Source organism: Zalophus californianus, chromosome 2, assembly GCF_009762305.2.
Source record: "Zalophus californianus isolate mZalCal1 chromosome 2, mZalCal1.pri.v2, whole genome shotgun sequence".
Taxonomy (NCBI): Eukaryota; Metazoa; Chordata; class Mammalia; order Carnivora; family Otariidae; genus Zalophus; species Zalophus californianus.
This window is the reverse complement of record NC_045596.1, coordinates 56,862,380-56,877,603: the sequence shown is the minus strand read 5'-3', so window position 1 is coordinate 56,877,603 and position 15,224 is coordinate 56,862,380. Positions and strand designations below refer to the sequence as shown.

The following is a 15,224-nucleotide window of genomic DNA, read 5'->3' as shown; positions in this document are numbered from 1 at the left end:
GTGACCAGGGATACTATGGGACTTGCTTAATAAAATTTTGTTTTTTACTTATTTATTTATATACCTCACTTTATTTTTTTTAAAGATTTATTTATTTGAGAGAGAGAGAGAGAGAATGAGAGAGAGAGAGAGAGCATAAGCCAGAAGAGAGGCAGAGGGAGAGAAGCAGGCTCCCCGCTGAGCAGGGACCCTGCTGCAGGGCTCAATCCCAGGACCCTGGGATCATGACCTGAGCTGAAGGCTGACACTTAACTGCTTAACCGACTGAGCCACCAAGGCACCCCTAAATACCTCACTTTAAATAAAAATTGGTTGACAGCAAGTACTCTTCAAAGAGTTAGGGTTTGTTCTAAAAAGCCCCTGAATAAATAATTTCTTTTCTTCATTATAAAATTCAATCCAAAGGGAAAAGGGGGAAAAAAACAGAAATTAAGAATGTAAGAAGGTATGTCAAAGTCTGAATGCTTTGATTTTATACCAAAATAACCACAAAACCGTTCAATACTTATTTGCTTAGAAACCAGTTCCGGCATGAGGCGGCACACTCACTTTCAAGTGTTATCACGGTAGATGAAAAAGCAAAAGCAATCGGCAGGCATGAAAGTCTGTCCAAGTATGAAGGAAGTCATTATTAAAACCGGATTTTAGTTCTTCTAATACGGAAGTTCAGTTGATACTAGAACTTTTCTTTGTTTGAAGCTGGACCTAAATTATATACCACTACATATAGTATTATAAAGCGCTTCCTTATGACAGTAAAATGTACTTTACTAAAGGGACAGATCACTGATTTGAGTGCAACATATGCAAAAAATATTTAACCACTAAAGCAAAATATAAATCCAATTAAGGAACACCTACAGTACTGGTCACATTCCCCAGTCCCATTTGCCTGTCTAGCAATGGTCTCCTGTCAGGCAGGGCAGTAAGAACATAGTTTTAGCCAAAGGGGGCAGATGCAGGGCAGCAAGAGAAGATATCCAACGCCTGGATCCTTTACTTGACACATTTTTAAATAATGGGTTTCCTTTACCCACCATTTTTTGTTATTTTAATGTGTCTAAACATTAGTTTTTCAGTAAGACATAATATCTAAGATCTTTCCATAACCACTCTGTACCTCTTCCTACTTTGCCCTAGCATCTCCATCATGATGACAGTTTACAAATACACATTATGGAAATATACGTTTATCAACTGACACATGAATTAATTATCAGGTTGGCTATATGGCAACAAAGCTAAAATACCATCTTGTTAGAAAGTGAGACAAATACTCTCAGTTATTAGAGTCCTCAAATATAAACTTTGGCAGATGATGGGTAACTATCCCAAGAGCTGAGAGAGTAATGGAGCCTCTAACTTCAGCCCTATGAGATGAGAGCATAGATTTCCTATAAATATTTACTCCGGTCTCTGCTAAACAGTACCAAAGACTGAATGGAAGTAGCAGACCAATAGTGACTATAATATATATTATAGCAATAAACCTAATATAGGAGAATGATATTGTTTCAGTAACTTAAATATAAAGGTACACTGTCTCTTTCCTGAATAATGTAATTTTTCCTTTAAAAAGACATGTATATATTATATGTAATATATAAATATTTATTAATCCATATATTTATTTATTCTTTAATGGAGAATCACCAAGTGCCCAACAGAAATAAAATGTTACATATCAGCAAAATTTTTCCATTACTCCAGTCAGGAACCATTCAATAAATTCAACCTTTTAAAAGGATACAGAGAAGAAATCTAGCCACCTATAGGTAGCAGGAAACATCACCTCGGGTGAAGAATTTCATCTGTAGGAACAGAAACCCTTAAGAAGCCCCTAATTTGGATTGCACTGTTGAAATGGCGATGAGAGATCTGGAAAACTAGCAACACAGAACAACTCATCAAGTTGAAGTTCCCTCTGCCTGAAACATGTTCTTTCCCCTTTAACCCTCAAAGAGGCAAAAGCTGTTACAACTTTTATGATAGAAGTACATCTTGCCAAACTCAGCTTTTATAACATACTGAAAACTCCTTTCATGACCCAAGCTGTTTTTCGTCAATGGACAGATGTTATTTTTAACCAGAAGCTTTTTTCTTTATTAACAAATTAGAGTAAACATCACATTTGTGTGGCTGGAAGGGCACAGCCCATGTTGACAGCTGGGGAAAAGAAATTAATTTATGTTACTGAGTTCTTTTTATTCACTCATAACTAGAAATAAAGTCATAGTTAAGAATTTTTAATAGTGCTAGTTGTTTCAAGAATCTTCATGAGGCTCCTCTACTCTTGTGAGCTTTTTCACATACCTAATTATGCCCAGGGAGGATGCCTTTAGCATTCTCCATAACAAAAATAAGTGCCAGATGATCTCTGTCCGGAACCAATGGACTATATACTCACATTCACAAAATAATTATAGGCAGAAACAGAGTATAATATCAGAAAAAGAGCCGGCCTTCCTAAACCACTCAATCTTTTCAGAAAGGATGTGCACCCCCCTCCTTCCTGATATATCACAGCTATTTCTAGAATAAACTCAGCATGTACCAATCCTTTACTCCCTGCTCTCAAAACAGCAGTGAATCAAATAAGCCATTATTCATATTTAGCGGCTTTGGAAATGATGGCTAAACTGTAGCTTCCACAATAGATGCATGAGGACCACAAACCCACCATAACCAACCACATTACATGTGATAAATAGCAGCTAGCAACTGAATTGTTGGACAAGACAGAACTGAAGTCGCAGGACCTCCAACCCAATCCCTCTAATAAGATTTTCTATGGTTTTGATAATTAAGCACAAACTGCTTCTCTCAGGCAAATCATCATTTATCACATAAAATACATATTAACTTACAGTGATATGAAAAGGGTAAACAGCCTAATTTTTTAGAGGACCAGAACTGACTGAATAATATTTGCCTTAAATGTGAAAATCAAGATCAGAAAAGAACAAACTGATCAGGGGCTTTTATTTTTCTTCATGGGAAAACCCTCAAGTACTTTGTTCTAATCCATTCTACATAGCTCCTTAGATTCCCCACAAAAGCCTGGCTTCAGAGTCAGAAATCTGCAGTTCTGTATCTAGCACTGAGAGTGAATCTTCCCTTTGCCTCCAACTCTCAACTGTGAAATGGGAATAATAGTAATTATCCCCTACATTGCTAATAAATACGTGTGTGTGGCAGCCTCCGTGGACAGACAGAAGATGACAGCAAGCCAAGTGTCTGCAAGATGCTGGGAAATCATAACCATATCCTACCACGTCACCAAATATCAAAGAACAGTTGTTTGCCTTCACATGGATGGCAAGAAGGGCCCCTAAGCAGATAACGTCCACCCACCTGGCACCCGTCCAGGTGCAAGCATAAGGCTCAAGTACATTCAGCCAATAGCAGGGTAACTAGAGAACTATGTGGACACTACACACACAGAGCTGCTAGATCCATGCTTCTTAACAGGTGCATGGCAGTAATATTGCTTATTACAAATAGTAGTAATAACAATCATAAACATAAGAGCATAACTTTCTTCCCCCTTCTTAAGGAAAAATGACAAATGACCATTACCAAATGACCACAAAACCAGACTTTTCAGGTCTCCCCACAGTAGGACAGGGTAGAGCGTTAAAGCACAACACTGAGTACAGAGGCAGTCCTTCACAATGACTACCACATTCCTTGTGGGATTTCCTTGATTGGATTTCTCAGGATGCAGCCATTGTAAATGGCCCCACATTACTCATACACAAAAAGGCTAATGAGACTCCCTACTCAGTGATTATAGCATGCCCTGGTTCAGAGGACAGCAAATGGATAAAACTGTTTCCTGGAAAAATGTTAACATGCTTGGATATATTGTTCAGATTATTGCCCTGAAATGGTTTTATGACATTACTGAATTACATTCCCTTGAATTGCCGAGCTCCTTTTGTTCATTCAAATGATGCTGTATATCACCTCTAGACTAGAAACACTCTCCTGTACAGAAGAAAAAAATGAGCCAGACAGGAGCAGATGATAAAGGGATACACAAATGGTCATGATTTGCTGCTCAATAAACTCGTGTTATTATTCAATAAAAAGCCCTTTAAAATTTTTTTACTTGTAGCTTCTAGAGAAAAACAGTAAGAAAGTTGAAAATGCAAGAGCAACTTAACACTTCATGGTATGTTTTTTTTCTTTCAAGCCCTAGTAAAATTAGTCCAAAGAGACATAAACAAAACCATAGGGGCACAAGAGCTGGACATCAGCCATGATCTGAGTCAGCTAGCTGTTCGCCAGGTGATGGCTCAGATAGAACTGCAAGGCTCTGCTGGAATGTTTTCAAGGGAACAACCAAGTTATAGAAAACAGGCGTTGTGATAATCCCATTAATTGAATATGCTATGATCATTTCCTTTGATCATTTGTCCACTGACTGCCTACTAACGACCAATATTATTCCCCCTTTAAGTGTCTAAGAAATATAAAAATAAGGAGAAAATATCCGTATGATTAAGAAAAAATAGCCTGAATCTATGAATCAGGAGGCCATAAGGAAATGTTCTCCTTTTCCCCCTAACCTGGGAGCCCCTTGTCTCAGTGTAGGATGCTGAAACCATTTGAGATCCCTGTGGAGTTACAGCCCTTCCTGCTCACCTGAGGAAACCTAAAAGAGGCGGAAGTCACTTTTCCTTGCCCAGGACCCACAAAAAAAGCACCCGCCCCCGAAAAGTTCCTCTTCACATAATTTTATGATGTCAACTCGAATTTTATGATGTCAACTCGAAGATTACAAAGTGCTCTTTAAACTCTTCTTCAGCACAAGCTGAGGTGAGGCATTACCTTCTGTTTACCTATGGCACTCTGTAAGTCTAGCTTCTAACTCTCTGAGCTCAGCTGCAAGGTAGATCAATTGGAGGCCTCGTAACGTGCTGTGCAGGCAGTAAGGACGTGATCGTAAGAACTGTAATGTGCTTCCTTTTAGAATAAGAACTTATGTGCTACAACACATAACTGTAAAAGTGTGCAAATTTAAGCGTGCAGATTAATGATTTTTCTATGTGTGTGTGTATATGTGCACAGAATCACATATATACATACGTGTATGTGTATATATATATGTACCTAGTGCCAATTTTCCGATAAAACGTAGAGCAACCGAAAGCAACTCTGACCACTGAAACATTTACCATCTGTATGACGTTGGACAAGTTACTTAAATTCTCAGACTCAGTTTCTTCATCTGTAAAATCCATATACCTATAGTTTAGAATTTAAAAATATTATTTTAAGAGGGGCACCTGGCTAGCTCAGTCAGAAGGGCATGCGACTCTTGATCTCAGGGTTGTGGGTTCAAGCTCCATGTTGGGTGCAGAGATTACTTAAAATAAATAAACTTTAAAAATATATATATTATTGTGAGAATTAAATCAACTAATCCCTAAGAATAAACTAGTACATGGCCCAATTAATTATTATAATTGTTATTCTTACTACTATACAAGTGCCAAGTAATTTCATAGCATGAAAGACAGGCTAAATCATTACTTCAGATTAAACCTTTCCAATATGCTTGCCTGGATGTATCCTCATTCTACTGATTATCTAGCCAAGACCACTCTAGAAGCACACTGTAGACCCCATCAGGTCAGGGAGAAGCTTACCTTGTGGGCACAGGGACCTCAGTCAGGGCACCCAGCATGACCGCCTGCTGGAGCCGAACAAAGGCAATGAAAGGAGTATCCAAGAAGTCAACCTCCCCAACAAGCACGTTGGAGGCTTCTGCATCACGTGGCAGTTTTTTCATGAACTTATTCTTCAGCTGCATGGGAAAAGCCAAGAATACACAACTTATTTCCAGAGAAGGGAAAAGAAGAGACACTCCATATATCACTCAAGGAAATTCCTTTATATGAGTCTATACACAACAGGCTCTGGCCAGCCATTTTTCTATTATGTTTAGCCATTCTATTATAAAAAAAACATTACTCTGGATTCAAAAATATTGAGGGTATAATCACATGGCTTACATATAAAAAATGTTTACATATAAAACAATTCATTTATTTTTCACTCACTCAGTAAACATATGTTGAGAGTCTACTATGAGCCAGGCAATTGATCTAACCCCTAGGGATACAGGGATAGATCAACAAATGACATCTTCCTTGGGTCGTATTTCACCAGGGGAGAAATAAAATGTGATTTAAAGTAGTGATAAGTGCTAAGAAGGAAAAATAAAACAGGTTAGAGGGTACTATTTTAGACAGGGTAGTCAGGGAAAGCCTCTGAAGAAGTACATTTTACACTGGATTGGGGGGACAAGCCACGCAAAGATCTGCTCAAAGAACATTCTAGGCAAAGAGAACAGCAAGTGCAAAAGCTCTGAGGCAGCAAAGAGCTTGGCAGAGAGGTATAGTGAGAAAGTGAGTGCGGTGGGAGATAAAGGAGCAAGGAAGAGAAAATAGCAGCAAATGAAGTTGCATAGGTAAGGCGGGGGGGGGGGGGGCAGGTGATAAGAACCTTGAAGGCCACAGTAAGGAGTTTGGGATGTTTTAGGTGGGACTTGCCTACTAAAAATCCAGGTGGAAAAGTGGTGTAGGAGGACATACATTTAGAAGATATTACCACATAAAAAGAATTTAGGACCATGAGACAGGATGACACAGCCTTAGTGTGAGTGTAGCTAGAGAAGAGGGATAAGACCTAGACTCTGGGCCACTTTATTTTTTCATAGGAATGGGAGGAGATCTCAGCAGAGGACACCCTCACAGAGCAGCCAGTGAGGTTGGAGGAAAACCAGGATATGCCAACAATCAGGTGAAGAAAGGGCTCAATTAAGAAAGTATATCGGCTGAGTCACAGGCTGCTGAAAGTTCAAATAAGATGAGAGCAAAGAATGGACCAATGAATTCGTCAAGACTGAGGTGCCGGGTGATCTTGACAAGGGCAGCTATGGTGGACACCAGGGTGCCCAGTGAAGAAGTGGAGACAGGCAGTAGAGAGACTTATTTTGAGAAATGTTGCTACCAAGAAAAGGCAAGGAATAGGAAAGTAGGTAAAGGAAAACATAAAATAGAGAATTTCTTTTAAATGGCAAGTGTGCTACCACCTTGGAATGTTAATGGGACAGATTACCGCTGCCGGAGATACAGCGGACAACCACAAAAGTAGTTCAAGTAACCTTGAACTATGGAAGAGAGAACTGAGAAGTGAGCTGAGGAGGAAGGGGGGGGGGAGGGTATGTGGAAATTTGGGGGGGGGGGTAAAGGTATAAAGAGATTTTCCTGGGGAGTAAAGGCTGCTTCTTACGGTCACTCAGAAAGCTTACCTTGCAGGTGTTCTTTGTCCCTTTCCTGGCCTTCCTCAAGTCCTACTTAGAACAGGCCTGTTCAAGCACTCTGCAGTGAGCGGGAAACACCTCCCACAGCTCAAGGAAAACATTTCAACAATCGTGGGAGGATGGAGATAAGAATTTTGCAGGGCCATATGAAAGGCACCGACTTCTGATATATACTAATCATCAATATAAATGCCCCTCCCCTTAGGTCAAAAGTTACCAGTGAACTCAGTACTTTTTGCCATGAATTACTGCTGAGACAGGAAGTGGCAGACATGGCCCAATTTTCCCCATTAATAAACTGAGGGTTTTAGAGTGGAGGGGGGGTGGGGGGATGGGTTAGCCTGGTGATGGGTATTGAGGAGGGCACGTTCTGCATGGAGCACTGGATGTTATGAACAAACAATGAATCATGGAACACTGCATCAAAAACTAATGATGTAATATAAGGTGATTAACATAACAATAAAAAAATTTAAAAAAAAACTAATGATGTACTGGATGGTGATTAACATAATAAAATTTAAAAAATAAAAAATAAAAAGGTTATAGTAAAAAAAAGTTATAGGAGTTATAGTAACAATTTCCACTTATAGAGTTTTCTTTTTCTTTTTTTTTGGTAAGCTCTACACCCAATGTGGGGCCTGAACTCATGATCCTGAGATCAAGTCTCACATGCTCTACCTGCGGAGCCACCCAGGCGCCCCCATCTGCAGAGTTTTTAATTGGGAAAAATAAATGACATGAGAAGTAATCCCTAAAACTCCATCACCCTCATTAGGATTTTTGTAGAATTTTTTAAATTCGGTACTGCATACAAGAGGAAAACTGTGAGGCAAAAAGCAAGGACATCAGGGCTAATAATTTAGTGGAAACAAACACACAAAAAAGCAAAGGAAGATATTTAGATGTTAGGAACATGACTACTTCTAAACAGTAAGGGAATTATCCAAAGTTTATACCATTAGTCCTCCAAGAAATGTTAATATTTTTTTAAAAAATCTATTTGATTCTATAAATAGTTAAAGAGCAGCCATGGGAAGGGTCTAAAAACATCAAATTGCCAAAACTGTTATTAACACCTAAGGAAGTTGCAGTAGTGAACTGTTTTCTAAAACACAGAGTACAGTATAGGGTATGGCTAAGTGGCACAAATGCCTAACAAAATATCACTGCTAGAATAATCTTCCTCAGGTTCTTTCCAGAGAGTTCCCATTACCAAACAGCTCTATATAATAATCTGATTTTATTTCCCATTCTCTTCAGCACACTCTTTGCTTTATCTAGTTAGGCAGGTAATCTGATAATCCTATTCTATTTTATGTAGTTAGACTCCCACACGCATTATAAAAACTTCCTTTCCACATTTCTACCTTTTCTAAACATCTTTCTACCTCCTCTAAACATCAAGCATGAGCCATTTAACCATCTCAGCCCCACTTTCTTGGGAACTCTGGAAGCACTCACTTCTGAATCATACTTTTGAAAGCTTAAATCTTTTCCCCAAATTTCCTGAGGTTTAGAATAGTTTATCCCCCATTGTACTGGATACCTACTTTGCACATAATTCAGCTGTAATAAATATTATGAATAGAAAGAATGAACTCTGTAGCACTAAAAATCAGACCAAAAACCATCAAATGCCCAGGAAAGTTAGCTTCCCAAGGCTCACTCTAGAACCTGTGTCCAGATCTGCCACTAATAAACTACCTGACTCACAACACATGCAGAATAGCCCACAGTCAATTATATTCCTCTACAAAATGTCTTAGAGTACTATGTTACATTTAGTGAGATTATCATACCCATATTGGAAAATTAGGAGTGTATTTTTAAGGCCAAAGTAAGTAAACTATATTCTATATATGCTCTAAAGAGATGTAGTTCTAAAGACATGTTCCTTTAGATCAGCAGATCTCAAACTGTGTTTGTAAAATGCTAGTGTTCTCAGAGAAACTAATAGCTTTTCTAAAATAAACACGTATGGTATCTGAGGTACCTCAGAACTCAGCCCCTGAGTGGCTTTTCCTATCTCCACACACTCCCTGGGTGAGCTCACCAAATCTCATGCCTTTAAACACCTTCTATATGCTGATGACTCACACATTTCTATCTTCAGCCAGGACCTCCTCCCTGAACTCCAGACCTGTAACATCTCCACTTGGATGTCTAATAGGCATTTCAAACTTCACTTATCCAAAAACTGAGCCTCCACCCCCAGTAGCCTCCTCAAACTGGCTCTTTCTGTAGTCTTCCTCATCTGGCTAATGGTTACCATTCTTTTATTGCTAAGGCCAAAACCTTGCTGCCATCTTAGACACTTACCTTCCTCTCACACCCCATGCCCATTCTATCAGCAAATCCTATTGGATCCACATTCAAAGTATCCAGGATCTGATCATTTCTCACCACCTTCACTGCCTCTACCCTCGTCCACTATCATCTGCTACGATCATCTCTCTCTCCTGGATAATGGCATTGGCTTCTTGGCTGGATTACCTGTTTCTGCTCTTGCCCCCTGTCTATTCACCAAAGTAGCCAGAGTAGTCAAATCAGAAGTCAGATAATGTCATTCCTCTTCTCAAAGCCTGGGGGGGGAAGGCAATGCTGTCAGGACAAGTCACAACCCCAGCATCATCTGGCTCCTTATCAGCAACCTGACCTTATTTCCTACTGCTCTCTCCCAGTCTTCCCCATGCCAACTACTCCAGACTCCATGTCCTCCCTCAAACATGCCAGGTACACTCTAACCTCAGGGCCTTTACTCCTCTGCTGTTGCTTCCCAATGTAATGTCTGCACGGCTTCCTCTCTTACTTCCTCTGGATCTCTATTTACAAGTCACCTTTTCATCCGTGAGACTTTCCCGGGCCACATTAGTTAAAATATCAGCCTTCTTCTCCCCACAAATTCTTTTTACTCCTCTTTCCTGCTTTATTTTTTCCTTCTTTATACTTATCACAAACATGCCATGTTTTACCTATCGTCTTCATTATCTGCCTCCCCACTAGCAGTAAGTTCCATGAAGGTAGAAATATCCATCTCTTTTGTTCAGGTTGTATCTCCAATGCCTTGAAGAGTGCCTGAAGAGAAAGGCTGAATATCTGTTGACTGGATGAATGGTGGTTACTACTTCTGCTCTTCCCAATAAGCTGTTCAAACTCCTCTCTTAAAGGTTCTGGACATAACCACTGACCAGGCCATCTAAACCGACGAAAGGCCCGGATACAGCCAATCTTAGTAAACTCTTCCCCTGATAACAGTGACTGGCCCAGAGGATGGATGTGTGACTCAGGCAGGAACCAAACCCTTGTGGGAAATTAATATTTTACTTGTATAAAAATCAGCATTTTCCCTTTCACCTCACGTTGTTCCCCTCCATGTTGAAAGGGCCTGTCATAGGACTGTCCACACTAGGAGAGAATGAGGTCGGCACCCAAAAGGAAACAGACAAAAGCAAGAGAGAAAAATGGATGAAAGAGAGATTGCTGAGTCCCAAGTCCCAGGTCCTGAGGTCCTGCAGCTTCTCCATTCTGTGAACTCATCAAGAATTCTTACTTGTTACATAAGCCAGAAAATTCCATGTTGGGTTTAAATTAATTTGAGGTGATTTCTGTCTACTTAAGAGTCCAGATCCTTTGCAAAAATGTATTTGTCAAATAAATTTGAGGAATACAAGTTAAATAAGATTAAATGTTTCTATACTACAGATATTCTCAGAGCCTTGAATATGCCTATATGCCTAGGAATGCTTTATCTCCTGAGATAAATAAGGCACATTATGATATGAAAACAGATTTTAAAATGCTATTTGGACAAATTTTCTCACTTCCCATTTAAATCCACTCTCAACTCCATTTAATTCTCTTCAAACTTTATGGATGCCTATAATGTTTAACGCCTGGTAGTGGGCAGTAGACAGACCCTACTCTAAGAAAAAATTATAAACATTAAACAAAAAGGTAAAGAATAACCAGAAACTAAGAGAACAATAACAGATAACGAAAGCAAGAACAGAATCTAGGGCTTTCAAATCAGGTTGAAAATTACCCAATAAACTCATCTGGATTGAATTCCAAAGATAAAGTTTGGCATTCCTTTCCTATAGATCACTAGTTGCTTCTCCAGGGGATACACAGCGTGGATTTAATGCAAGGTCAACTATGAGAACACACACAGTGAATACGAATTCCTTTACCCAAACTTGATCTCAAAGAAATCTATTTCAAATGGCTGTTATGTGGAGCTACAACTGGAACACCACCAACTCTGTGAATCCACATGTGTGCATTTCAAATTCCTCTTATACTAGCGTGTATTCTTTCTTCCAGAGTAAGATCTTGCTATAAATACTCAGAAGTATATGGCTTGCCCTCTGCCATACATGTTCATTTTTATAATTTCTTATATGTCCTTACTTTCTGAGTGGTGTTCTAAGACTCAGGGATCACAGTATTAGCATACCAAGAAACTAGAGATTATAACTGGACAAAGCAGAACAAGCAGACTGATTATGAAAAAGATGGGTTACTTGGGATGATAGCTCTGTGAGATGATACGAAGTTACTCACACAAGTGATATGTACCATATATAGCTAATTTGAGGAAAAGTCTATCTTCTGTACTCTACTCAGGTCCTAGATTCTCCTGCCATCTTCCATGAAGGCAGTTTTTAGGTTTTCTGTATGGGACCCATTACTAAGTAACGGCTAACCAATTTTAACTGGGATGACCATTTGATTAACACTGTGTCCTCCTAGCCTCCTTACTATCACCCTCAAACCAACAGCATCACTTGGTAAGTAGGTCCAGACTATCATATTATTCCAGTCACATAAGTCATATAAAAGCTACCTCTTTTTGCCTGCCATTATTAGCATATGTTAAAATAAGTGCATCTGTTATGAAGTGTCATTTTTAACCAGGAGTACTCATAGTTTGTCATTTGAATCTGATTTATTAGAATGGATCCTATGGGCTGTTCAATGTCCTTACTACAAGTGGTGTTTTAAAAATCATGTAAACTTGAGGATACTTTCTCATTACAAAGCTTACACCTACTGCTACTGCATTCTACACATTCTCTTTTCCTCTCAATGAGAATAAGTTTAATCTTCCAATCTGTACTTACTTTCAATTCACCCTGCTTAATGAATCATGTCTACATGCTAACATCCACCTGCTTTCCTGGGTAAAGAGCTTATACCTGGCTTTCTTATTGGTGTTTCTTCTTATCTTCTTTTCTTCTTCTTAGCTTATTTTTTCTTCTTCCTGCTGATTCCCCCCTTTCCGTTCTCTCTGCAAATTGCTAGCTCTTATTTCTTCCCAAACAAACTCATCTGCTAAGGTCACTACAGATCACTCTGGGACCATGTCCTCCCACTGCAAAGAAATCTTAGTGGTAAAGTAGGGTCACCACACCTATCAGTTTCTTTATGACAGTCCCAGTTTACCCCATTTCCTGATATAATTATTAATATTACCTCTTTCATTCTCAAAAGTGTCTTGTGCTAAAAAAAATTATATGGTCCCCCTATATTTTAATCTCACTGAGGCTGACTCTTGAGGAGTGCCTAAGATATGGCATTGGAGAATAAATCCATGCTGTGGAACCTTTAGGATTCAAGGAACTTAAAAGCATGAGAGAATGCCTAGGTCAAACAGCATCTTGGTAAATTATTTATGCTACTTGAGTATAAATTTATTCATTTACTATATGCAAACAATATTAACTGTTAGGGTAGGAAAAAAGTGCTCTCTCACTCACCAGAGTGAGATGATTCTACCTCTGTCTGCTCCCTTTCTCTACACCTTGGGGGGGAAATGGCCAATTTGATGAAGCAGAGTTTGACAAATTCACTGGCACTTTTTTCTAATGGGAAGGTTACAGTGCCTTGAAGACAAGAAGCAAGCTAACTGTTCTCTCTTACAGAAAGACAAGTGAATGGATTTAAAAAGAGAGAGAGGAGAGAGAGACCCGACATCTTCATCCCTGTGGCTGGTTAGGTAAGGAGACTCAGAATCTGTTTCATAGGCTCAACTACATTTCTCTATCATAACACATGGCTCTTAACTCTATGAATCCCAGGATTTAGAGTCTGTGTGGGTGGTTGTAGGCCTGGAGATGTGTATTTAGAGAACTAAAAATGTCCAACCTAAAAAAATGTTCCTAAGAGACTTCACTTTCAGCTATGGTGAACTAGCTTGCATCACACCAACCCTTCCAGCAAGAAAAACTGAAGAATTTTTGTAATCTGCTTAAAGGCATCAGAAAGTTACTGTGACATTAAAAATTTGAGGAACCAATATCCTTGAAAAAGGAAACTGCATAAAGGTGAGGCTAAATTCAGCTCTGCTTTTCTTCTAAAGGCATTTGATGATTCCTAACTAGCTGCAGAGCTTCAGAAATTGAGCAGAGCCTTCAGCAGCTTCAAAATAATGGACAAGCATGCCAGGCATTTAGTTGGGACCTCTACAGGACAAGATCCAAGGCTTAAGGGCAAACTAGTAATAGACTAATCCACATAAAGACTGAAACCCAGCTTCCAATCAGCTCAATTCCACACCGAATATTAGGGTGACCTGCCCCTCACCTAAACACCAGCCAAAAGCAAAAGAAATAAACTCTGAAGAAAGAGAATATCATCCTGAGTAACAAATTATCTCTACTATGTACATATTATATCAGAATTATAATCAGAATTACTAGGCATACTAGCAGATAAAATCAAATGACTGGGGCCCAAGAGAAAGAAAAACCAGAAATTAGAAACAAAGGAGAGCTTCATATTGTAATTAACAGACACACTTTGAAATAACAGTAATATTTTCAAAATATTGATTACAACATGGAGAATTTCAGCAGAATCATTTTTAAAAACAAAGTAGATTTCTTGGAGATTAAAAGATGCATTATTGATTTATTAAAGTCAATATTACTCATAATATAAAAATATGACATATCAAAATTTGTAGAATATAAACATGTGCACTGGATAAAATTCATGGCCTTAAATGCAAATATTACAAAAGAAGGAAAGCCAAAGTTTGATGATCTAAATATATATCTCAAGAAGTGAAAATAAAACAGAAAATGAAATTCAAAGAAGGTATAAAGTAGAAAATAATAAAAATAAGAAAAGAAATCATGACAAAGAAAACAAACATACTATGCTGGTCATGTTCTATTGCATAATCTGAGTAACAATTATGTGTTCACAATTTGAAAAATCATCAAGTAGATTTATGATTTATAAACGTCTGTATATGTAAATCACACACATATATTTTATTGTAATAAAATATTTATACTACAATGAGTTTCTTAATAAATAAACTATTATTTCATTGCAAATCTGGCTTACATGTAGTTCTCCCTTGGCAGAAAATCCTTAAAGGAAATCAAGGACAGTGAAAACTAAAACCATATTCCATAGCCCTAACTCATAAGGGCTTTTGTAAAGACTGAAAGAGAAGAGGCAAAATACCTGGCAAGATATAAAAAACAAAAATATGGGGTTCACTCCTTTCCCATTCTTTTTTGTTTCTCCAACATGGGAAGTAAACCTCCTTACTGTCTTCACTCTTCCTATCTTGCATATCAGGGAGACCCCCTGACTGTGTTATGTCTGAGGTGATATATGCCTGCCTTTATTTTCCAATAGTATATAAACCATTAATAGCCCACTACTCAACATGAATATAATATAACCCATCAAGTACTCTGTCCTCAGGTTAAAATTAGCTTCCACCAGTGTTGGCATGAAGAAGCAGACCATCAAAAGTAGCCTTGTGAAAATGAATCCCTGGGATAATTTTTGAAATACGTTTGACCTACCAAAAACTATGTATATTACTTGGCGTAGACCTATAGTCTCAAACCCTGGGAATCCT

The 15,224-nt window shown here is 38.5% G+C and overlaps 1 protein-coding gene across 8 annotated transcripts in view; it reads right to left on the bottom strand.

Moving 5' to 3' along the window:
* Positions 1-15,224, bottom strand: part of SLC4A4 (solute carrier family 4 member 4) — a 340,863-nt gene that overhangs the window by 112,039 nt on the left and 213,600 nt on the right. For all 8 annotated transcript variants that reach the window (XM_027598149.2, XM_027598150.1, XM_027598153.2 and 5 more), the window contains one exon: positions 5,658-5,815. In XM_027598149.2, the coding sequence (XP_027453950.1) occupies positions 5,658-5,815 (158 nt within the window). The remainder of the gene's footprint in view (positions 1-5,657; positions 5,816-15,224) is intronic.